At 71.2% G+C, this 20,930-nt stretch overlaps 3 protein-coding genes across 8 annotated transcripts; 1 reads left to right on the forward strand and 2 right to left on the reverse strand.

Moving 5' to 3' along the window:
* Positions 1–14: 14 nt before the first annotated feature.
* Positions 15–3,844, reverse strand: KHK (ketohexokinase). Of its 4 annotated transcripts, none has more exons than XM_006273593.3 (8): positions 3,714–3,844; positions 3,518–3,634; positions 2,846–2,980; positions 1,370–1,442; positions 1,118–1,264; positions 891–979; positions 434–591; positions 15–227 (listed from the first exon to the last, which is right to left on the reverse strand). In XM_006273593.3, exons 1-8 carry the CDS (start codon positions 3,803–3,805, stop codon positions 142–144), a joined length of 897 nt encoding a protein of 298 aa, XP_006273655.1. In that variant the 5' UTR covers positions 3,806–3,844; the 3' UTR covers positions 15–141. The 4 variants fall into 4 exon arrangements, with proteins under 4 accessions (XP_006273655.1, XP_019341054.1, XP_014458776.1 ...); XM_019485509.2 differs by lacking the exon at positions 2,846–2,980 and adding an exon at positions 3,030–3,164; XM_014603290.2 differs by lacking the exon at positions 3,518–3,634 and having other exon boundaries at positions 3,714–3,843.
* Positions 3,845–4,393: 549 nt separating this feature from the next.
* On the forward strand, positions 4,394–11,762 carry LOC102560332 (cGMP-dependent protein kinase 1). 3 transcript variants are annotated; one of them, XM_019494913.2, is made up of 21 exons: positions 4,394–4,467; positions 5,157–5,258; positions 6,008–6,161; positions 6,262–6,428; positions 7,117–7,230; positions 7,305–7,410; positions 7,517–7,580; positions 8,018–8,095; positions 8,241–8,329; positions 8,672–8,737; positions 9,046–9,093; positions 9,394–9,447; positions 9,552–9,657; positions 9,753–9,883; positions 9,956–10,045; positions 10,143–10,284; positions 10,474–10,637; positions 10,897–11,013; positions 11,141–11,203; positions 11,283–11,358; positions 11,491–11,762. In XM_019494913.2, the coding sequence occupies exons 2-21, from the start codon at positions 5,171–5,173 to the stop codon at positions 11,575–11,577; spliced, it is 2,004 nt and encodes a 667-aa protein (XP_019350458.2). In that variant the 5' UTR covers positions 4,394–4,467; positions 5,157–5,170; the 3' UTR covers positions 11,578–11,762. The 3 variants fall into 3 exon arrangements, with proteins under 3 accessions (XP_019350458.2, XP_019350457.2, XP_019350456.2); XM_019494912.2 differs by lacking the exon at positions 4,394–4,467 and adding an exon at positions 4,803–5,009; XM_019494911.2 differs by lacking the exon at positions 4,394–4,467 and having other exon boundaries at positions 4,803–5,258.
* A 253-nt stretch (positions 11,763–12,015) lies between these two features.
* Positions 12,016–18,802, reverse strand: EMILIN1 (elastin microfibril interfacer 1). Its single transcript, XM_059727566.1, has 8 exons — positions 18,550–18,802; positions 18,256–18,381; positions 16,214–16,422; positions 13,943–15,970; positions 13,756–13,854; positions 13,593–13,610; positions 13,251–13,376; positions 12,016–13,039 (listed from the first exon to the last, which is right to left on the reverse strand). Exons 1-8 carry the CDS (start codon positions 18,747–18,749, stop codon positions 12,702–12,704), a joined length of 3,144 nt encoding a protein of 1,047 aa, XP_059583549.1. The 5' UTR covers positions 18,750–18,802; the 3' UTR covers positions 12,016–12,701.
* Positions 18,803–20,930: the final 2,128 nt, after the last annotated feature.

Below are 20,930 nucleotides of genomic sequence, written 5' to 3' on the forward strand. Positions count from 1 at the left end.
AGGGACGCAGCGGCTGCAGGGAGCTTCAGCATCTTTATTGAGCAGAGGACACGGGGCTGTGGGGACAAGGCCAGGGGACCAGGGCCGGGGCCACGCCGCCCCCCACGCAGGCCCCGCACCACCCCCATGGTCCCGGTACCGTCACACGATGCCGTCGTAGCCGGGCACCCCGCACTTCCTGCCGGCCACTTCGCAGCCGAAGGCCAGCGCCTCCTGCAGGCCGCGCCCTGCCATGGAGCAGCCATTGCCACATCGTGCGGAGTGCCCCCAGCCCCACCCCCATTGCCCCATGCTGGTGCAGCTGCCCCTGGTCACCCCTGCCCCACTGCATCCACCTGGGAGCGACTCCTACCCCCACTGCGCCCCATAGCAGGGCCAAGAGCCCGGCACCCCCGTGAGCCAGCCGGGGGAGGCGGGGCAGGTGGGGCCCTACCTGCAGACAGGGCGAAGATGACAGCAGCGTTGAAGGTGTCGCCAGCCCCCAGCGTGTCCACAATGCGGGCGGGGGGCACGGCATCAGCGTGGACCAGCTCCCCCGCCGGCCCCAGTGCATCCGCGCCCTGCTCTGCCCAGGCACAGATGAGTGTGGTCCTGGGGGCGGCCCAGGGCCGAGGTGGTATGAGCTCGGGGCAGGGAGCAGGCCTGGGGCCCAGGACCCTGCCCCACACCATAGGCAATGCGTAGTGGGGTACAGGGGGGCACATGCCCCCCGACAACGAGCACTCTGGCTGGTGAGGAGGCACGGAAAGCACTAGTGCCCCCCCTGAAATCGGCTCCGCTGGTGGCACGTTGGTGGCAGAAGTGCCACATATGGAAGTGACACAGCTGCCCACGCCCCGGGGACCAGCGCAGGTCTGACCCTGCCACGGAGCCTGCACGGCCACACCTACCCCGGCCTCACCCGGCTGGACAGGCCCCGCACAGCCTCAGGCGCCGACTGGAAGCCAAAGACCTTTGCAACGTCCTTGCTGACAAACACCTGCCAGGGATGAGACAGGGCATGAGGGGCACCAGGGAAGGGCCGTCCCACAGGGGCAGCAATTGCATTCGTGCATATTTGTCATGCAAAACACAGCACTGGTCATTTGCGTACAGGCCCCCAAGCATCTGCACCTACCACGTCCCCATAGCCCAGGAGCTGGTAGAGCTCCTCCCGCGGCTTCTCCACCTCCACGGACGTGGCAATGCGCTGGTGCGGGGCACAGCCCCGGTTATGCTCCTCCACACGCTGGATCATCTTCACCTGCTCGGCTGCATTTCTGCCCTGCCGGCCCAGGGGGCAAAGGTCGAGATGCCCAGGTGCCACGGGGTACCCCCACCCCCTGCCTAGGTCACCCCCAGGGCACGGGGGGCCAGCTGCTTTGTTCACCTCCCAGTGGATCCACTTGTACTGGGAGAGGTCGACCTGCTCGAAGTCCTGGGCTGTCACATCTGGCAGGTTTCTGCAGCAGGGGCGGGGGCATGCCGTGGCATCAGGGCACAGCCCGTCATCCCGGGCGCACGGGCTGACCCCCATCAGCCATGGCAGGCACAGGCAGCTCTCCATGTGCGATGGAAGGGCTGGGCCTGCCCCGGGTCCCTGCCTGGGCCGGGAGCTGTGCCCCAGGCTGGCATCGGGGTGCAGTGGTGTCGCTGGGAAGGTCGCCCCAGACCGAGCCCTCCGGTGCCCCATGGGCTGCTCTGGTGACCTCTGCCCCGGGGCCCCATCCCCACGCGCCCAGCTGGCAGGTGTGAAGGTGCAGGCCGGGGCCTTATCAGGCTTGGTGCTGGACTCTGCCCAGGAGTGAGGTCTGCCCTGGCCAGTTGAAACCTGACATTACAATGATTAACTGGCACAGAGTCACCAGAGACCGCATGGGCCGGCGCTCAAAGAGCAGCAGTAGGCCAGGCAGGGGCCAGGTTGTGGGGCAAAGGGCACTGGGGCTGCAGGGCTAGATTTCCACAGCTCCGGCTTCTGTGCAAATCATTAACCCAGCTCCTGCCATGGTCCTTTGCCCACGGCCAGGATCCAGCCAGAGTGTCGGCTGCACCCACCCACCCCTTCAGGGGCAGCTGTGCTGTCTGCAGTGTGCGCGCCTGTGTGTGCATACTTGTGCGTGCAAGGGGCTCCTCATTGCTCCTCCCAGGGATGCAGCCATGGGGCTCCAGAGCAGAAGCCCCAGGGCTGCGGGGGGCCCAGGGGGCAAGGCTGGGGGCACAGGGATACAGGGCTGGAGCTGCCTGGGGAGCACCCGCCCTGGTACCTTCTCCCCCCCCACATGCCCCCAGACCCCTGTGTGGGGGGGAACAAGTGCAGGGGGCCCCCGATTTACCCCCCTCCCCTGTGCTTGAGCCGCCCTAGCTGTGGCTGTGACCACGTGGCGGGCGGTGCCATTGCGGGATATGATTGTGTGTGCAGAATTAGCAGGGAATCACTCAGTCAGTCATGCAGGAGGGGCCCCGCGGGCAGCACCGAGGAGAGACCCATGGGGCCGGGCAGGCCCAAACCCAGCCGGCTGGGCCTCGGGTCCCTGGAGCCAGCCAAGCCCCGGTCTAGCAAACCTGTGCTCTGGGCCAGTCCTGCCCGCTGCCTGCAGCTGACCCGTGCCAGGACTGGCAGGTCACAGGGGGCATGAACAGGGCCCACGCCTGGGACGGCATCAACGCCCCAGGCCTACCACGAGGGTCCCAGGAGGGCCGGGGGCAGGGATGCGAGCACTACCCAGGCGTCCTGGCTCCGGGGCAGCGCAGGAGGCAGTGGCCGGTTTGCGGGAGCGGGGCTGGCAGCTCCGTGGCCCGGGCCCCGTGGGCTCCTCCTGTTGGCGCTGCCCCAGCAGGGGGGATGGCGGGGTGGACCCGGCCTTACGTGTCGTAGAGGGTGATGGTCCGCGAGCCGTTGGCGGCATTGACGATGCAGCAGGCACACGGCGTGTCCCCAATGCTCTGCCATGCCACGTGCCCCGTGTCCACGCCCCGGCGCCGCAAGTCGCTCACGATGAAGCTTGGCGGGGCGGGGAGGGGGGAGAGAGGGGGTCAGCGAGGACACGCACCTGTTGCTGTGCAAGATGGTGCGCGTGCCCCGGCTGGCGCTGCTGATGACCACGGAGGTGGGGAAGGCGCAGCCGGCGTGGACCACCCTGTGCGGCAGCTGCACCCCGCGGCGCCGCAGGTCCTCCAGCACGAAGCTGCCGGGGGCGGGGGGGGGTACGGGGGCAGGAGAGAGGGTTAGCGCTTGGCCGCCCGCCCCGAGGAGCTGGTCGGGCAGCCGTGGGGCAGCGGGCGCGCCCAGCCCCCCACGCGGCCGCCGGGCGCGCAGCCAGGACCCGTGCGGGGCCACGGCCGGCGGCCGGGGGGGCCGCGTGCCCTGCTGCGCTGCCCGCACGGCACCACCCCCCGCCCGCTTCCAGTGGGGCGTGCTGCACCCCCCCACGGGGGCCACGCACACGCGCAGGCACCCCAGCACACCCACGCACGCATGCGCGCGCACGCGTGCCCTCCCGCGCACCCCCGCAGCCGGGCTCGCGCCCCCCGCACTTACTCAGCCGCGGGCCCGGGCGCGAGCGAGCCCATGAAGGCGGCGGGGGCGCCGAGCAGCGCCAGCACCGTGCACGAGTTGGACGCGTTCCCGCCGCGCTGCCACCGCTGCGACACGCACCTGCACGGCACGGCACGGCCCGCCTCAGCCCCCGGCACGGCCCGGCACGGCACGGCCCGGCCCGGGGGCGCGGCGCTACCTCGTGTCCGTGTCCTCGGCCGGGTACGCGTCCACCACGCTGATGATGTCCAGGCAGACCAGCCCCACGCACAGGACCCGCCGCTCCGCCATGGCCTGGCCCCGCACCCGCCAATCCACCACTGCTTGCAGCAGGGTGCGGCCGCGCCGCGCCCCGCCCCCTTCCCCGGCTCCTCCAATCTCAGACCCGGTGGGCGGGGAAAGGCCGGGCGCAAGCCCCGCCCCTCAGCAGGGGCAGCCCCGCCCCCGGGGCCCGAGGGGGCGGGGCCTGGCCGCGGGCACACCGGCACGTGCCAGCGGGATCGGGTCCGCGACGCCCGGCGAGGCCCTGCGCTGTCGTGCCCTGTCCGGGGCCGGGCGGGGGCCGGGCCCGAGGAGCAGGGGGTGGGGAGGAGGAGGAAGGCAGGTGCAGGGGTGCCAGGGCCCCGGGGGTTGCACCGGCGCGGGGGCCGGCAGCCAGGACCCAGCGGTGCCTCAGTTTCCCTGGGGCGGGCGGGCGCAGGAGTCATGCGGTGCCGGGAGGAGCCAGGCTGGCAGTGCCCGTGAGGCTCCCCCCCCATGCGCTGGCGCGTGAGTCAGCCTGGCTCTGCCCACGGCTGCGCGTGGGAGGCAGCACGGCAGCGCCAGCCTGGCAGATGCAGCCGGAGGCGGGGGGGGGGCGCAGGGCCACGCCCCTGGTTGATGTGTCACGGGTGGGGGGGCGGTGCTGGTGTGGACACGGCCCGTGACAGTGCCACGCACGCCGCCCGGCACAGGTAGGGGGCCAGGTGGGGGCCGGCGCCGAGGCCTGTGCCGCTGGCAGAGGGGCTGCGAGCGCAGGCGGAGCGGTGCCAGCCTGGGGGAGCCCCCCCGCACGGAGCTGGGGCTGTGGGGTCCAGGGCGTGCTGGGGGGCTGGGGTGTGCAAGGAGGGGCTGGAGGCTGCGGGAGGCCGCAGCGCGGGGGCCGCTGGCGGTGCCCGGCTTGTCTCCCCATCCCCACCCCCACCCCCACCCCCACCCCCATCCCCATCCCCATGCATGCACCGGGAGCCGGGGAGGCGCTGGACCAGAGTGGGTGGGGGGGCGCGGGGGCTGGGGCCGCCCTCCCTGTCTGCGGCTCCTCCCGCTCCCTGACCTTTGCCCCGTGAGGAGGCAGGAGTGGCCGGGGCTGCGGGGAGCTGAGCTCCCGCCATTGCACGGCCTCCCGGGCCCCAGCTCCACGCGGTCCTGCCCCCCCGGGCGGTGCTGGGCTCAGCGGAGCCCATTCCTGCCCCCCGGCCCGGTCTGCCCCCCGCCCCAGACCCAGTCCGTGCCGACGGTTAGACAGGCCGTGGCAGCTGCAATCCCAGCCCGGCTCGGGGGTGGCTGAGCCTCTGCGGTGCCGTGCCGTGCGGCATCACAGGCAGCGCCCCCCCGGCGTGCACGGCCCCGCTGAGGCTGATGCCCGTCCATCTGTCCCTTGCAGCGCCGGGGGAAGGGATGGACCACCAGCTGCGCGAGCTGCGGCTGCAGGAGGAGCGGGCGTTTCTGCAGAGCGTGGCACGGACTCAGGGCTCGCCGGAGCAGGGTAAGGGGCTCGCACGGGGCTTTCCAGCCAGGTCATGGTGGGGTCCCCCCGTCCCCAGCACAGGTGATGGGGGTGGGCTGCAGCTTGGCGGCTGTGGTGCTCAGCGATCGCACCGGCACGTGGCAGGTTCGGTGTCAGTGGTGTCGCACATCAGCCCCGGCGGGCTCTGTCCAGAGCTGCTGAAAGGTGCAGTTCCCCGCGCAGGACTTGTGCTGTGTACTAAACATGTCATTGGGGTCAGTGCTCATGGGAGGGGTCTGGCGGGCAGAGGGCCGGGCCTCAGCACTACGGGGCCCTGACGAGAAACCAGGCCGCAGCCCGGACATGGGGCCAAGCCCAACCCAGGGCAGGCTTCGCTGCACTGCCTGCCCATGCTCACGGCCCCGCGGCTTGACGGGCCTGGAGCGGCTCTCGCTGGGCGCTGCCGTGGCTCGTGGCACTCAGCCCAGTGCAGGGGTCACCTGGACTCAGCTCCACCGTGAGCCTCGCCTGGTACGGCCTGGGTGCTTCCTTGCCCCTGTGCGGCCTGCCCTGCCTGGGTTTGGCCCCAGGTCCTGGCTGCGGCCTGGCCTCTCGCCACCCTCTCGTGGGCACCACCAAGAAGCACCCGCTGCCCAGGCCCTGGTGCTGTCTGCTGCCCTCAGGGCCGCGGCGCCTGGGCTCAGCACCACGTACCAGGAGCCTCAGTCCCTGCCAGGGCCCCAGAAAGGTGCAGGTCCCCATAGTGCTCGTCTCTGTCCTCGGGCCAGGAGAGGAGCTGGAGGGCGACAGTGATGGCGAGGGTGAGCACAGGAGGAGCGAGGACGAGGGCGGAAGGAGGAAGAGCCGAGCGCGGCCCATTGTGCCTGAGCCCGTCTCCAGCGATGGGGACCTGCCGCTGCCCCAGGTGCCCAAGTCGCCCAGGTAAGTGCGGCTGGACCCCAGGGGTCCTGGTGGCCCCGGCCTTGGGCAGAGCGGGGGTCGCCTGCGGGGCTCGGTGTCGACTCGGGGCCCTGCCCCCCAGGGACACGAGCCTCCTGGCCGGTGCCGTGGAGCGGAACGACTTCCTGCGGCGCCTGGGCGAGGGCCAGACGGACGCCATGGTGCAGAGCTTCACGCCCGCCCAGCACGGCCCCGGTGACACCGTGCTGGCCGAAGGCACTGAGGGCCACGCCATGTACATCGTCGCAGGTGAGCTGCGGCTGGCGTGCACGGGCTTGGCAATGTGCATGCCTGATGGCTGTCTGGCCTCACACGTGTGCATGGGTATGTGCAGGCATGTGTGCCTGTGTCTGGCTGCACGTGTGTGTGCATGCATTTTTGCAGGCATGTGGCTGTATGCAGGCGTGCCTGCCTGCACATGCGTGTGCATAGGTATGTGCAGACACGTGTGTGTGTGTGTGTGTGGCTGCACACTCACATGTATGGGTGCATGCAGTCCTGTGTGCCTGTTTGGAGGTGTGTCTGACTGCACACATGTGCATGGGTATGTGCATGCTTGTGTACAAGTGTGTCTGGTTGCATATGCATGTCCACAGGTTTATGCAGGTATGTGTGTCTGCAGGTGTGTCTGGGTGCACATGCACATGCATGGGTATGTGCAGGCATGTGTGCCTGTGCAGGTCTCTAGCTGCACATGCGTGTGCTTGGGAACGTGCAGGTGTGTGCCTATTGGCAGGCATGTCCAGATGCAAGTGTGCATGGCATGCAGGCAGGTGTGCGTGGTGGCATGTTTGGGTGCACACGTGTATGGGCACACCTGTGGGTATGTGAGCTGGCACGCCCATGTGCACCTGTAAGTGCATGTCGTGGACAGCTGGCGAGGGGAGGGGGTCCGTGCATGCATCCATCCATCTGCCCGCCTGTGCTCTGGTTGCAGAGGGGGAGCTGAGTGTGACACAGCGTGGGCGCCGCCTCCGCACGCTGCTCCCGGGGGACGTGTTCGGGGAGCTGGCGCTGCTCTACAACTGCCGGCGCACCGCCACCGTCACAGGTAGGGCCGAGCCGGGCCAGGCTGGTGGGGCAGGCAGTGCCCAGCCCCTGCCCCGCTGACCCGTCTTTCTGCAGCTCTGACGCCTGTGCGGCTCTGGGCCCTTGACCGGCAGACATACCGTGCCATCGTCACTGGCAGCGCCAAGCGCCGCCGGGCCCAGATCCTGGGCTCCCTCCGAGAGTAAGCGGGGGCCAGACAAGGGGGGCAGGGGGGATCTGCTTTGGGCTGGGCCCTCGGGGCTGGGGAGGGGCCCGGACACATCCCCCCTGCCCCTGTCACTCCCCAGGGCACAGTGCCTGCAGGGCCTGTCGGATGCTCATCTCTCCAAGCTGCTCGACGCCATGGAGGAGGTGAGCGTGGGGCTGGGGCTGGGGCAGGGGTGGGCAGTTATTTCGGGCGGAGGGCCGCTTACTGAGTTTTGGCAAGCCATCGAGGACCACGTGACAGGCAGCCAGGGGCAGATAAATATTAATTTTCTAGATTTTTTTAGGGGCCCTGCGGGCCAGATAGAATGGCCTGGCAGGCCACATCCAGCCCATGGTCCGCATTTTGCCCCCCTGTGGGCTGGGGGCAGCCGGCTCGGGCAGGGGCTGCTGCCCCTTCTCCGCTTGGCCGGTGCTGGCGTGTCCTGTCCCTTGGCTGCATGTGGCTCCCCGGCAAGGCCCCGTGGGGGCACGCGGGGCCGTGGGCGCTCCCAGCTGCAGGCTGGACGCAGAGGCCAGGGCAGGTGGCTGTGGGGTCCCAGGGCCGCCGTCTCCTGCCCCACGGCCACCCCCACCTCTTGCAGTGCACGTTTGGGCACGACGAGGTCATCATCCGCGAAGGCGATGAGGGGAAGGACTTCTACATCATCCTCCGCGGGGAGGTGAGTCCAGCCTTGCCTCGCACCGGACCCCCCCGCGTCCTTTCCAGCCCGGCCCCTCCCTGGCCCCTGAGGTCCGGGTGGCTTCAGCTTGGCCCTTGCCCTGGTGGCCCTGGACCTGCGTGATGCCCGGCCCCTCTCGTGGCAGGTCCGGGTGAGCCGCAGCGTGGGCGGGCGGGAGGAGCCGATCCGGGTGATGAGGGCCGGCGAGCACTTCGGGGAGCTCTCGCTGCTGCGGTATGTCCCTCTCCCCAGCCTGGGGCTAGATCAGGCCCCTCCTGGTCCAGGCTCAGGCCAAGTGCACGCAGAAGTCCACACCAGCTCATATGTGTGTGCTAGCACATGTGCTCATGCATATACTTGCACACTCACAGTCCCCATGCCCACTTGGTCCCCCCACTCCCTGGTTGCAGCCTCCCAGTATGCAGAGGCCTCCATGCACAGGCTGGCACATGCACAGGCTGGCATGCATGCGTGGGCTGACACGTGCATGGCCCAGCACACACGGGCTGGCCTGCCCACAAGCAGGTGACACGCAGGCCCGTGCCCCCCAGCCTGCTCACGGCCCCTTCCCCGCAGGAACATCCGCCGGACGGCCACGTGCCGGGCGCAGGGCGAGGTCACCTGCATCACCGTGGCCAAGGAGTAAGTCATGGCCGGGGCTGGGGTGGGGGGGCCCTTGGCTTGGAGCCATGGAGCCCCCGACACCCGGCAGAGAGCCTGGGGGCTGCGGGTCCCGGACACGGGTGCTGTCCCCGCGCTGGAGAAGGGCAGGGGGGGTCTCGCGGTTAGAGCGAGGGCAGGAGCCAGGACTCCTGGGCTCTCTGCCCCACTTCGGCACAACCTGTGCGAGCCCAGAGGAGACCCCAGCCCACCCTGCGCGGGGGCCTGGGCAGGTGGGGCTCCACTCTGGCACTGTCCTGTAACGCTCTCCCCCTCCTCCCGCCCGCCAGGGACTTCCAGGAGATCAGCCCCCTCTGCCCCGCTCCGCACTCGGAGCTGTGAGTACTGCTCGCTCCCACCTCCCCTGCCCTGCAGCCCATGCGTGGGGGCGTGGGAGGGGGTCTAGGAGCCGGGGGCGGGGGGGCAGCTCCTAGCCCTGGCACCAGAGGAATCGGGCCCCAGACTTGCCAATCCCCCCCCTCCAGGTGCCACCCCAGGGGTCCCCTGCTCGGGCCGAGCTCCCAGCCACAGCACTGCAGCAATGGACAGTGCCCCCCCCCACACGTGCAGGGCGGTTGGGGGTCTGTAGTGGGGGGGGGGGGCAGGCGTGGAGGTGTCTGACCACCTTCTCCCTGCAGGGATGTGGCTGCACAGGAGGCCTCTGCACCCCCTGAGCCCCCCGAGTCCCCCAGGTCAGTACCGGGTTACGTGGTGGGGCACGTAGCCGGGTCGGGTGGCAGGGCGGGGAGCGTTGGGGATCAGGGCCCGCCCGGCTCTCACCTGCCCATCCCCGCAGCACCCCGGTGCAGCTGCAGGACCTGGCCCCCGTGCGCTACGAGGACGGGGAGCAGCAGGGCCTCACCGTCATCCTGGGCACCGGCGGCTTCGGCAGGGTGGAGCTGGTGAGGACCCCAGCCCTGCCCCTCGGGCAGCCCTGGCCCGGCTCTCGCGGGGTGGAGGGAGGCAGCCCCTCACCCGCCCCTGTCACCTGCCCCAGGTGCGCCGCGGGGCCGAGCTGTTTGCGCTGAAGCGGATCCGCAAGGACCACGTGGTGCGGACGCGGCAGCAGGAGCACGTGCGCACCGAGCGCCGGGTGCTGGCACGGAGCCACTGCCCCTTCGTCGTGGGGTGAGCGGGGCCAGGGCCGGGGCGCTGGGGGGCCCAGGCGAGCGGCCCCGGCTGAGCCCCACCACCCCCCAGGTTGGTGGGCACGTTTCGGGACAGCCGCTACGTCTACCTGCTGCTCGAGTTCTGCGCCGGCGGCGAGCTGTGGACCAAGCTGCGTGAGGTGTACGGAGCGGGGCCGGGGCCGGGGCGCGGGGCAGGGCGGGGGCGCGGGGCGCTGGCGTGGGCCGGCCCCGGGGCGCTGGCTGACGTGTGCCTGCAGGCGCTGCTTCGAGGAGGAGGTGGCCGTGTTCTGCTCGGCCTGCGTGGTGGAGGCGCTCGACTACCTGCACGGCCTCGGCATCGTCTACCGCGACCTCAAGCCCGAGAACCTGATGCTGGACGGGCAGGGCTACGTCAAGCTGGTACCGCTCGGCGGGGGCTGCCGTGGGGAGCAGGGGGACGTGGCTTGGGCACGCCCTGGTACCTGGCCTGTGGGGGCTCCCTGCCTTCGTGGGCCGGGCAGGGGGCCCGGGGCCCCGGGGGTGGGGGTTGAGACCCAGCCCTGGGGAGCCATGTGCCCTGTCCCACGTGGCTCACGGCGTGGCCCGCAGGTCGACTTCGGCTTCGCCAAGGAGCTGGCACGGGGCGAGAAGACGTACTCGTTTTGCGGGACCCCCGAGTACCTGGCGCCCGAGATCCTGCGCCACGAGGGCCACGACTTCGGCGTCGACTTTTGGATGCTGGGCGTGCTCGTCTTCGAGATGCTCGTGGGACGGTGAGTGCTGGCGGCCCCTGCCCAGATACCTGCCACGAGCTATAGCCACCTGCCCCCAGCACGCCCCCACGTGAACCACAGCTGCCCGTCCACGGCCCCAGACGGCTCCAGGTTTGCGCCGTGGGCCGTGCAGGGAGAGTCCAGGGGTAGGCTCCCCACCGGCTCCCTGTTGGTGCCCCCCAGCTGTGGCCGGCTGGGCGCCTGCGCGGGGGTCCGTGCCCCGTGTCCTGCGCGGCGCATGACCCTGCCCCCCCCGCAGACCCCCGTTCCACAGCGCTGAGCCCCAGAAGATCTACAGCAAGATCCTGGATGGCGTCTTCTCCTTCCCGGCCTACCTGAGCGAGGCCGCCTGCTCCCTCGTCGCCAAGCTCTGCAGGTGCCGGGGTCGGGGCCACGTGCCGGGCCAGGCTGGGGAGGGGGATGTGCCCATCCCTTGCCACGCCAAACAGGGCGGCCGTGGGCGCCGCTCGCATGGCACGGTGCTGATTCTGTGGCCCTCGTAGGCGCCGGCCAGGGCAGCGGCTGGGGAACACGGGCGCTGGCATCCGCGGCATCCGGAAGCACAGGTAGAGCTGCTGGGATGGGTGCCCGGCGCCGCTGGAGCCCCCAGCCCGCCCTGCACTGCCCACCACCCCCTGCCCGCAGGTGGTTCGGGGCGGTGAAGTGGAAGCGCCTCGCGCTGCGCCAGCTGGACGCCCCGACCCTGGCGCTGATGAAGCAGGTGAGGGGGCCGCGCGGGGCTCCAGGGCTGTGGCACCGCCGCAGCCACATCCTCTGGGCCGTGGGGCTGCACCCCCAGCTACGCGGCCCCGATCCTGCCGCGGCTGGCACTCAGGCTGGCACCTCCCCCCAGGGCCCCCCCTACGCCAACTTCAAGCGGTTCTCGGTGGACTGGACGCCGGCCGAGGAGGAGTTCTCGGGCTGGGATGAGGATTTCTGAGCGAGTGGACGGACGGATGGACAGATGGGTGGCCCATCACCCTGGCAGGGCCAGGACTGGGGGTGGCCCCCTCCCCTCTGCCCCCTGCTGGGGGGGGGCTGGGAGACCCCCAGGGCAGGGGGAGGTGGCAGCGGGGGACAGGGGCCCGGTGCTCCCTGCGCAGGCAATAAAGCTGCTGCAACCTGGTGCTGCCGCCGCCGACTCTCTCTGCACGGCAGGGTGATGGGTAGGGGGCAGGCGCCCCGGTCCCGGAGCCAGACCACATCCCGGGGTCCCCACCACTGCCCTGCCTGCCCATCTCACCGCAGGCTGAGGATGGGGGAGATCTACGCCCCCAGGACTCAGCTTCCCCCATGGCCGCAGCTCTTGTGTAGCCCCCGTTGCAACATGTCAGGCACCCCGCGCTGCGCGGGGCAGGAAGGAGGCAGGACCAGTGGGTACAAAAAGGTGACGCTCCTTTATTAATAACCGTTGCAGAGCGCGGCCCTGCCGTGGGGACGGCGCCCGGCGCCCCTTCCGCCCCGCCGGGCCTGGCACGACCTGGCGCTGCCTGGGGGGGCACGATGCCCTCGCCCCTGCCAGCTCCGCCGGCGTGGCCGTGGGGGCAGGCGGAGCTGGGCTCGCAGCAGGCGGTCCTGAGCTGGTGCGACGTGAAGCCGTGGCGGTGGGCACGGGCAGGCGGTGACGTGGCAGCAGCGTGGTAGCACGTGGGCAGGGGCTGACACGTGGGGCAGGGTTCTTTGGGGGGGGGCAGGGAACCAGACCTTGTTGCAGGGGTGTGGGAACTGAGGCCCCCCAGCAGCAGGCTGGAGGGGGGGGATGGTCAGGACCATCACTGCAGCCCTGGGCATCAGTGAAGGGCCCTGGGGCAGCTTGCGCAGGGGGGCCACCCCATGAAGTGGGGGGGCTCATGCCCCATCATACCCGGGCTCTGCCCCCACTCTCCCCAGGACATGGGGCTGGGCCCCCCAGGCCTGGCAGGACCCCACCGCACCCTGGGGAGGCCAGGCCTGGGGGGAGCGGGGAGCCCTGCTCTGCCCCCCCACAGCATCGCTGCCCCTGGGAGGGCAGGGAGCCCCCACGCCAGGCTGCAGCGGCGGTGCCCCCCACGCCCGTGGCAAGGGCTAGGCACCATCCTCATCCCCCTCGTAGAGCAGGACACCGCTGAAGATGGTGAGGGGCTCATCGGGGGAGTGCGCCAGGCGGCCCATCACCAGGTCCACACACAGGCTGTCGCCTGCCTCCAGGGGCAGGACCAGGGCGAAGACGCCCAGCGCCCCAGGGCTGGGCTGGTGCTCGGCCACGGGCTTGTTCTCCAGCCCCTCGGGCTGGTAGCCGGCGGAGTCGATGCGGGCGATGCCCTGGTTGGAGCGGGACAGGACGGCCTCGATCTTCTCATGCTTGTGCCCCGTCAGCACCACGCTGATGAAGTAGCGCCCGGCCACGGGGGCCACGAACGTGCCTGGGGGCAGGGGGGTGTCAGGCCATGCAGCCCCGGGACCCACGGCCCTGCCCCCTTTCTGAGCCTGGGCCCACCCACGCTGGGGGATGCTGCAGCACCAGGCTGGGGCCCAGCTACATGGGTTGGCACCCGCACCCTGGGGGTCCGTGGCAGGCCGTGGGGGTCCCAGGGTAGGCAGCAGGGGGCTGCCCCCTCCCGTCCCGCCACTCACCAGAGTCGGGGTCGTAGGCACCACCGTCGTTGACCAGCACCTTGTCGAAGGGGATGGTGCCCGGATCCACATGCTCCCACGTCAGGGCGGCCGAGAACGAGACGTGGGGCACCACGGCCGCGTCGCCTGGGCCGGGGCAGCTGCTCAGACCCCGCACAGGGGCCGCGCCCCCCCCTGCGACCTGCCCCAGCCCCCATCATCCCAACCCCCACCCATACCTCAGCCCCATAATGCCCCCATCACATGATCCCCCCCCTTGCTCCCACCCCCAGGGCACCCGATCCCCCCTCGCTCCAGCCCAGGGGTCCCCAGCATCCCCCCTGTGCGCCCCGCGGGCCTTACCTCTCTCTCCGCGGAGCCCTGGAAGGGAAGCAAGAGGTTGTGAGTGGAGGCAGGAGCCACCGGGTACGTGCAGGAGGCACGGGGGGGGGGGGGGGGTGCTGCCCGGCAGGCATGGGGAAAATGCCCAGGCTAGAGCCATGAGGCACGGGACTGGGGATCTCACCTGGGGGGCCAACAGGGCCCTCAATGCCATCCTTGCCAGGGGGCCCGGCTGGGCCAGGGGGTCCTGGGAAGCCTGGGGGGCCTTCAGGGCCTGGGGGCCCTAGAAGAGCAGCAGAGCCCAGGGTCACAGTGGTCAAGCTGTGCCCACCCCCTGCCTCCTCGAGCCCCCTCCCAGGTCCCCCCCGTACCAGTGCGGTCCTGCAGCGCGAGGTCCTGCACCTGGGCGAGCAGGTGCTGCAGGGAGGCGTTGAGCGCATTGATGCTGCGGGCCAGGGGCACGAGCTGGGCGCCGGCATACAGCTTGTCCAGTAGCGCGCCGTGGGTGCGCAGCGTGGCATTGAGCTCGCTCAGGCCCCCCCACAGCCCGGCCACGTGCCGGCCCAGCCCCTCCTTGACCTTGCGCAGGCTGCCGCCCACCGTGTCCAGCTGCTCGCACACGCTCTCCAGCTTGGCCAGCCGCTCGTCCAGGCCGGGTTGGCAGGTGGGCGCCGGCAGGTGCGCCAAGGTCTCGAAGCGCGTGTCACTGTCGGCCACGTGCTCCGTCAGCTCAGCCTGCACCTTGTTGATCTCGGCGATGATGTGGTCCTTCGTGGTGTCCAGCTGCCGCAGGTCGGTCTGGTGCTTCTCCATAGTTGCCTGCAGCCCGCGCAGCGTGTCATTGTGCGAGCTGAAGCTGAGGATCACCTCCGAGAGCTCACCCTGCAGCGCCTTCAGGTCCACACCAGACACCCCCCCAAACACACTGAACCCATCCAGCGGTTTGTGGGCCTCGGGCAGCTCCTCGCCCGGACCCGGCCCCGGCCCCGGCCCCGGCCCCGGCCCCGACTGGCAGGGCAGGGCACAGGCGGCCACCTCGGCCCGCAGCCGGCCCAGCTCCTCCTGCAGCCCAGGGCAGGCCTGACCACAGCCACCCCGCAACGCGTCCTCCAGCCGGCCCAGCCGCGTGCCCGTGCGGTTGTAGTAGAGCGCCAGGTCCTTGTGCAGCGAGGCCAGGCCCCTGGTGCCCTCCAGCCCGTCCAGCCGTGCCCCCAGCTTCCCCACTATGCCCTGCAGCCCCCGCACCGCACCACCCAGCGCATCCCGGCCAGCCCCCAGCTGCTGCAGCCCCGCGCTCAACCCGCGCAGCTGCTCTTCCACGTCCAGCACGTGCCGCTCCAGGGCATGCAACCCGGCGTCCCCATCCTGGGGCCCCCCACCCGCTGTGGGGCACAGCTGGCCACAGTCCTGCACCCGCTGCTCTAGCTCCTCCAGCCGCGCCACGGCAGAGCCGGGCAGCCCTGCGCTGCCCTTCAGCTCCTCCAGCTCCCCACTCAGATTGCGTAGAGCCTGTGACACATGGCCCTGGAAGCCACCGAGCCGGGCATCCAAATCAGCCAGGTGGCCCTCAGCCCCGCGCAGCCGTGAGTCTAGGCGCTCGCCGGCCTGTGCCAGCTCATCGGCCACGTGGGCGCGCAGGTCGGCCTGGAGCTGCAGATCATGCTCCTCCAGGCTGCGCTGCGTGGTGTTGACTCGGCCCTCGAGTATGGCCAGGCGTCCATCCAGCCCCATGTCCGGCACTGCACCTGGCTCTGCCCGCTCCAGCCCGCTCAGCTCGTGGTCCAGGCGCCCATTGAGCACGGTGAAGGAGCCGGCCACCACGTCGAGGCGGCGCTCCAAGTCATCGAGGCGGCGCTGCAGCCCCTCCAGCGAGGCACAGCAGTCCTGGGGCAGGCGGGAAGCCAGTGCGCTCACATGCCGCCGCACACCCTCCACCGCCTCCCTGTTGCGCTGGTCCACGGAGCCCACCAGCTTCTCCAGCCCCCGCAAGCGCTCCCGGTCCTCAGCCTGCTGCCGTCGCAGACCCTCAGTGCCTGCCAGGCAGGGCGCGCAGGCCTCCTGCACCCGCTGCTCCAGCTCGCCTGCCGCGCCTGGCACCACCGCCCCCTGCCGCCCGCCGGGGCTGTGGCTCAGGTGGTCGAGCTCAGCAGCGTGGCTGGTGATGCGGTTGTCCAGGCTCTCCAAGCGGCGCTGGATGGCGTCCAACGTCTCTTGCACCTCAGGGGCCGCAGCAGCGTCGGCTGGGGCCTTGCCATTGAGCGAGGCCTCCACCGCCCGGCGCACCTCGGTCGTCAGCGTCTCACCACCACTCCGCACCGTGGACTGCAGATCTTGCAGCTGCTGGCTCAGGCTCTGCACCTTCTCTTCCAGCTCCTTCACCTTCTCGCTGTCTCCAGGGCCTGGTGGCAGGGCACGGCATAAGCCCCAGCCCCAGCCCAGCCTGGCACTGGGGGAGCCCGGTGGCATTTTGGGGTCCCCACCAACCAGGCACCCCTAGGATGAGCCAGCTGGGGCCCATGTTGAACTGGTGGCCAGGGAGCACAGGAGAGGTAGGTATGGAGGCATTAACATGCGGGGGGTGCTGCGGGCAGGGGTCTCCTAGCTGGTCCCCCCACCCCAGGGTCCCCCTGCCCCAGTGGTACCTTCTCCCCCCAGGCCACTCAGGGGGTTGCCGAAGCCAGAGAGCGTGGGGCGCCCAGGCCGGGGGCGCGGGCGAGTGGTGGTAAGTGCGGGGGCCTGCGCCGGCCCCTCCAGGCAGTCATTGCCCGCATAGCCATGGCAGCACCTCCACTCCAGGTCCGTCACTGTCTTGTAGGCCACCTTGTAGCGTGGCCGCACGAAGCTACGGTACCTGTGGGCAGCAAGCACTGAGCCACCCGCCCTGCCTCCACGGGCGCCGCACTGTGCCGTGCTGTGCTGCACTGCACCGCCCGGGACAGACCAACCCTGGCCACCAGGGGGCACCGTCTCCTGCAGTGCACTGCCAAAGGATGCCAGCTCTGGCCATCAGGGGCACTGCACTACACTGCGTTGCGCTACCCTGCACTGGGTGGGGATGAGATGCCAGTGCTGTCCCAGCCCCTGGGGTGCCTGGCACGTGCAGGGCTATAATTGGGGGGGCAGTGCCTCCTGGCTCCCGCCAGCCCCCACACTGTGTGAGAAGCCAGTGGCACCCAGGGAAGCAGACAGCAGTCCTCCCCGTGAGGCCTGGCTGGGCACCCAGTGCTGGGGCCAGTGCTGACCCCAAGGCAGCCCCAAGGCCGGGGGAGTGCAGCCTGGCAGCCCCGCAGGAGTCCAGGACCAAGGCCTGCAGCCCAGGGGGTGCAGTACATGAGAGGTCAGGTGACCAGGAGGGGGTGGAGCCTAGACCTATATAAGCCTGGCTTCTGGGTTGGGGGCTCACTCTGGCCTGGTGTGGCGGGAGGGCAGGTGCTGCCTGCAATCTCCAGCACCTGCCCCTGAGAGGAGGGGAGCAGAGGGGTGGGGTGGGGTGGAAGAGCTCTGTGGTAGGGATACTGGGGTGGGGGTCACTTTGGGTTAGCTGTTGGGTTGCTTGTGTGACTGCTCTGGTGCGAGGGGCTGGGGAGGGCGCCGCGTGGGCCTAGATTTCATAGACATTAGGGCTGGAAGGGACCTCGGAAGATCATCGAGTCCAGCCCCCTGCCCAAAGGGCAGGAAGTCAGCTGGGGTCATAGGATCCCAGCAAGATAGAGCTCGTGGGGGGCCGGGGCAAGAACCTGGAGCGGCCCGACCAGGCGGGGGCAGAGAGGCGTGCCCCAGACCCAGAGATCCATGGAGCGGGCTGGGGCCAGATGCAGGGGAGATGCCTGTTTGGGGACCGGGGTCAAAGCTCTGGTCAGACCAAGGCGGCCTGAGGCCAAGTAGGCAAGTGAGCCACGTCCCAATGGGCCACGTCACACCCTGCCCCACCCCCAGCAGGCCAAGAGGGCAAAGCTGCAGCCGACCCCGCACTGCCCCAGCCCGTGGAGAACGCCAGCTCCGTGCCTCCGCCTGCGTCTCCACCACAATTAAATCCCAGAGCAAATTCTTCTGTGGCAAGAGCTTGGCCCAGGCCCAGGAGGGCTTGGACGCTGCCGCGACTTCCCCTGCACGTCTCCGGGTGTCTCCTGGGAGCCGTGTGGCACCCTTCGAGGGGGCTCGTGCCCCCTGGGCTGCCCCTGAGACCTGCATGTGCCTGGCAGCAAAGGAAGCCAGGGCAGGGTGTCAGGATGGCTCAGACGGGCCAGCGCTGCCAGGAGCTCGGACCCCTGCCCTCCTTCCTGGGGCAGCTGGGGGGGGTGGGGCACACCCCGACCCCCCTCCCCATGCAGGGGGCTCTTCCCAGTGCGCCCCATGTGCCTGGAGCCCACACCTGCCCCCCTGGACAGCCTGGGTTGGGCCCCCATGGGACTGCCCCGGCTCAGACAGTGCGGGGGGGGGGGGTGCGCACATCCCCTTCCGCCAGCCACAACAAATGCCCTCGTCTCTGCCAGCTCGGGCACGCCAGGGCGAAACCCGCCAGCCAGAGCAGGCCACGGCCAAGCCGCCCCCGCCCCCACCCCCACGGGTGCCCTCACTCCCGCCGCGGCCCCGGCCCCGGCCCCCAGTGCCGCTCACTCCCGCCCCCAGCCCCACGGGTGCCCTCACTCCCGCCGCGGCCGCAGCCGCGGGGCCCCGCACTCACGCGAGCGCGCGGGGGCACTGGAGCTGCCCCCAGCCGCAGAGCTGGTAGTCGGGCTTGACGAAGGTGTCGACGCCGTCCTCCACCACGCAGCTCACGGCGCGGGTCACCACGTAGGCGCACCAGTTGCTGCGGCGGGGCAGAGGCTCAGGTGCCGCCCGGGCCGGGCCGGGCCGGGCCGGGGGTGTAGGGGCGGCTCGGGCCCTGCCCCGGGCCCCTCCTCGCAGCGCCCCGGCGGCCCGCCCCGGCCCCGGCCCCGGCCCCGGCCCCGGCCCCGGCCCCGGCCCCCGCGCTTACCGGTGTCGGCTGGCGGCGCGGGCGGCGGGCGCGGGCGCGGGCGCGGGCGGGGGCGGCGGCGCGGGGGGGGGCCCGGCGCCGGCCGTGTACAGGCTGTAGCGCGGGGGGACGTGGCTGCCCAGCGCCGGCCCGGCCAGGAGCCCGCACAGCCCCAGCGCCAGCGCCAGCCCCAGCCCCAGCCCGGCCCGCAGCCGCCCCATGCTCGTCGGGCCCGCGCTGCCCTGTCCCAGCTCGGCTCGGCCCGGCTCGGCTGCGAGCCCGCCCCGCCCCGGCCGCCCCGCCCCCGGCCCCAGCCCCAGCCCCAGCCCCGGCCCCGCACATCTGGTTCTCGTTAGGGCCGGGCCCGCGGCCAGCTCCGGCTCCGGCTCCGCCCGCCCCGTCCAGCCGCCGTCCCTGGGGCGCGCGGGGCTGCCGCACGGCCGGGGTGGGGGGGCCGTCGCTGCCCCGGTGCCCGGAGCTGGGGCAGGACCTGGGGACAGCGGGTCCCACCCAGGGGCTTGGGGCTGGGGTGGCCGCGGGGCCCGGGGGCAGAGAGCAGCCTGAACGGGGGCAGGGGCGCACGGCCCTGCACCCAGCGCAGCGTCACTGGGTCGGGCCACGGGCCTGGAGCTGCCCTGGGTGGACGCCAGCACCCACCGGCACGGAGCCACCTCGGCTCCAACTGGCCCCGCGGCCTCGGCCCTGCATCAGGCCCCAGCTGCACCCTGCGCCCCCCGCGCTGCCCGGGTCTCGGCCTCCGGGCCCTGAGCTGGCTCCAGGCCCACGTGGGGGTGACAGGGCTCCTGCCAGGGTTGGCTGATATCACTGGTGGCTCTGAGATCATCAGTGATGTCACTGGTGGCTCTCGAGGGAAGCAGTGAGGTTGCTCACAGAAGAGTGGTGACATCAGCACTGCAATTATGTCACCTCTGGGGCGATGATGTCAACGGTGGGGGGCTGGCTGGGGGCCAGGCGAGGAGCTCAGCGTGCAGAAGCTGGGCCGGGGCCAGGGCGCTGAAGCTGCCGCCAGCTGTGGACAGCTGCCAAGGAGCCCCCGCACCCCCCTGGCTCCGACGCACCGAGCAGGGCCCAAGCCAGCAGCACCCAGGGCCACCTGGCCAGGGACCCAGACAGGGCAGGGGCTGGGGTAGGGGCCCTCATTCCTGTCCCACAGCCTTCTCGGTGCCCCTCACTTCCAACCCACAGCCCCCAAACCCTGCCAATGCCCCTTACTCCCAACCCGCAGCCCCCAGCCTTGTTGGTGCCCCTCATTCCCGACCTGCTGCCCCCAGCCCTGCTGGTGCCCCTCGTTCCTGTCCCGGAGCCCCCAGCCTTGTCAATGCCCCTCACTCCCGACCCACAGCCCCGCTGGTGCCCCTCGCTGGTGACCCACAGCTGTGCTGGTGCCCCTCACTCCCAACCCCCAGTCCCCCTGGCCTGGCGCTGAGTGCCCCTCAGTCCTGACCCGCAGCCCCCTGCCCCCACCCTGGGCCCTCCCAGGACGCAGCAGGAGAGGCCCCTGGACCCAAGTCTCTCCCTCTCCCCAGCCCCAGGGTGAGCCAGGGACCCAGGAATCCTCAGCCCCCCACCCCTGCGAGATGCTGCCTTGGGAGCCGCCCGCCCACCGTGGCACCAGGCCCAGGTTGGACCCAGCACCGTGGGACCAGCCCCAGGAGAGGGGCAGGGGCAGGGGCTGGGGCAGCCTCCACAGGACATGACTCATCCGTGGGGACTGGAACAGATGCCGGGAAAGTCCAGAGAGCTGGAATCCCCTGGGCGCCCTCCAGGGAGCCGTGCGGGGCTCAGCGACCCCCCAGCCCTGCGGTGCTCCCCACCCCTGACTCGCAGCCCCCCAGCACCCCTCGCTCCCAGCCCGCAGCCCGGCTACCAGCCCTGTGGTGCCCCTCGCTCCCGGCCCGCAGCCCTGCCAAGCCTCAAGCGGCTCCCGGCCCTTACACAGGGTTTGGCAGTGGCTCCGCCGGGAGCTGCTAAATTTAGCTGCCTCCAAGCAGCTCGTTTTGGGTCTGGCCCAAGGCGGCCGCAGCCCCGGGGAGGAGCGGGCTCGGGAGAGCACCTGAGCCACCGGCCCTTCTCCCACCGGCGTGGGGACTCCCACCTGGGCACGGGGGGCAGCGAGGGCAGGGGAACCCCCAGGCCCCCCCATACCCGGACCCTCCCAGCACCCCCGGGGCTGCAGAGCCCAGATCTGCCCCGGCCCAGGGGTTGCGCACCGGCCAGAGCTGCCCCGGGCTGGGCAGGGCCAGGACCCGTGGGGCCTGGGGCTGCCGGTTGGGGCACGACAGAAGTGGGGGGGCTGTGGGTCGGGAGTGAGGGGCACTGGCAGGGCAGCAAGGAGCCCCCCCCTCCAGCCTACCCACAGTGCCTCCCTGAGACCTGTCAGT

This window comes from Alligator mississippiensis, chromosome 1 (genome assembly GCF_030867095.1).
Source record: "Alligator mississippiensis isolate rAllMis1 chromosome 1, rAllMis1, whole genome shotgun sequence".
Taxonomy (NCBI): Eukaryota; Metazoa; Chordata; order Crocodylia; family Alligatoridae; genus Alligator; species Alligator mississippiensis.

Coding starts and splice junctions, on each gene's coding strand:
- KHK (XM_006273593.3), bottom strand. CDS start 3,805: ATGGCGGAGCGGCGGGTCCTGTGCGTGGGGCTGGTCTGCCTGGACATC. Junction 2,981..3,517: donor GCGCCCGGGCCCGCGGCTGA/GTAAGTGCGGGG, acceptor CGCCCCGCCAAG/CTTCATCGTGAGCGACTTGC. Junction 1,443..2,845: donor ACCATCACCCTCTACGACAC/GTAAGGCCGGGT, acceptor CCCCTGCTGCAG/AAACCTGCCAGATGTGACAG.
- LOC102560332 (XM_019494911.2), top strand. CDS start 5,132: ATGCCCGTCCATCTGTCCCTTGCAGCGCCGGGGGAAGGGATGGACCAC. Junction 6,429..7,116: donor CGCCATGTACATCGTCGCAG/GTGAGCTGCGGC, acceptor CTCTGGTTGCAG/AGGGGGAGCTGAGTGTGACA. Junction 8,330..8,671: donor GGGGAGCTCTCGCTGCTGCG/GTATGTCCCTCT, acceptor CCTTCCCCGCAG/GAACATCCGCCGGACGGCCA.
- EMILIN1 (XM_059727566.1), bottom strand. CDS start 18,749: ATGGGGCGGCTGCGGGCCGGGCTGGGGCTGGGGCTGGCGCTGGCGCTG. Junction 16,423..18,255: donor CAGTGCCCCCGCGCGCTCGC/GTGAGTGCGGGG, acceptor TGCTGCCCACAG/GTACCGTAGCTTCGTGCGGC. Junction 13,040..13,250: donor TGCCTACGACCCCGACTCTG/GTGAGTGGCGGG, acceptor CCCTGCCCCCAG/GCACGTTCGTGGCCCCCGTG.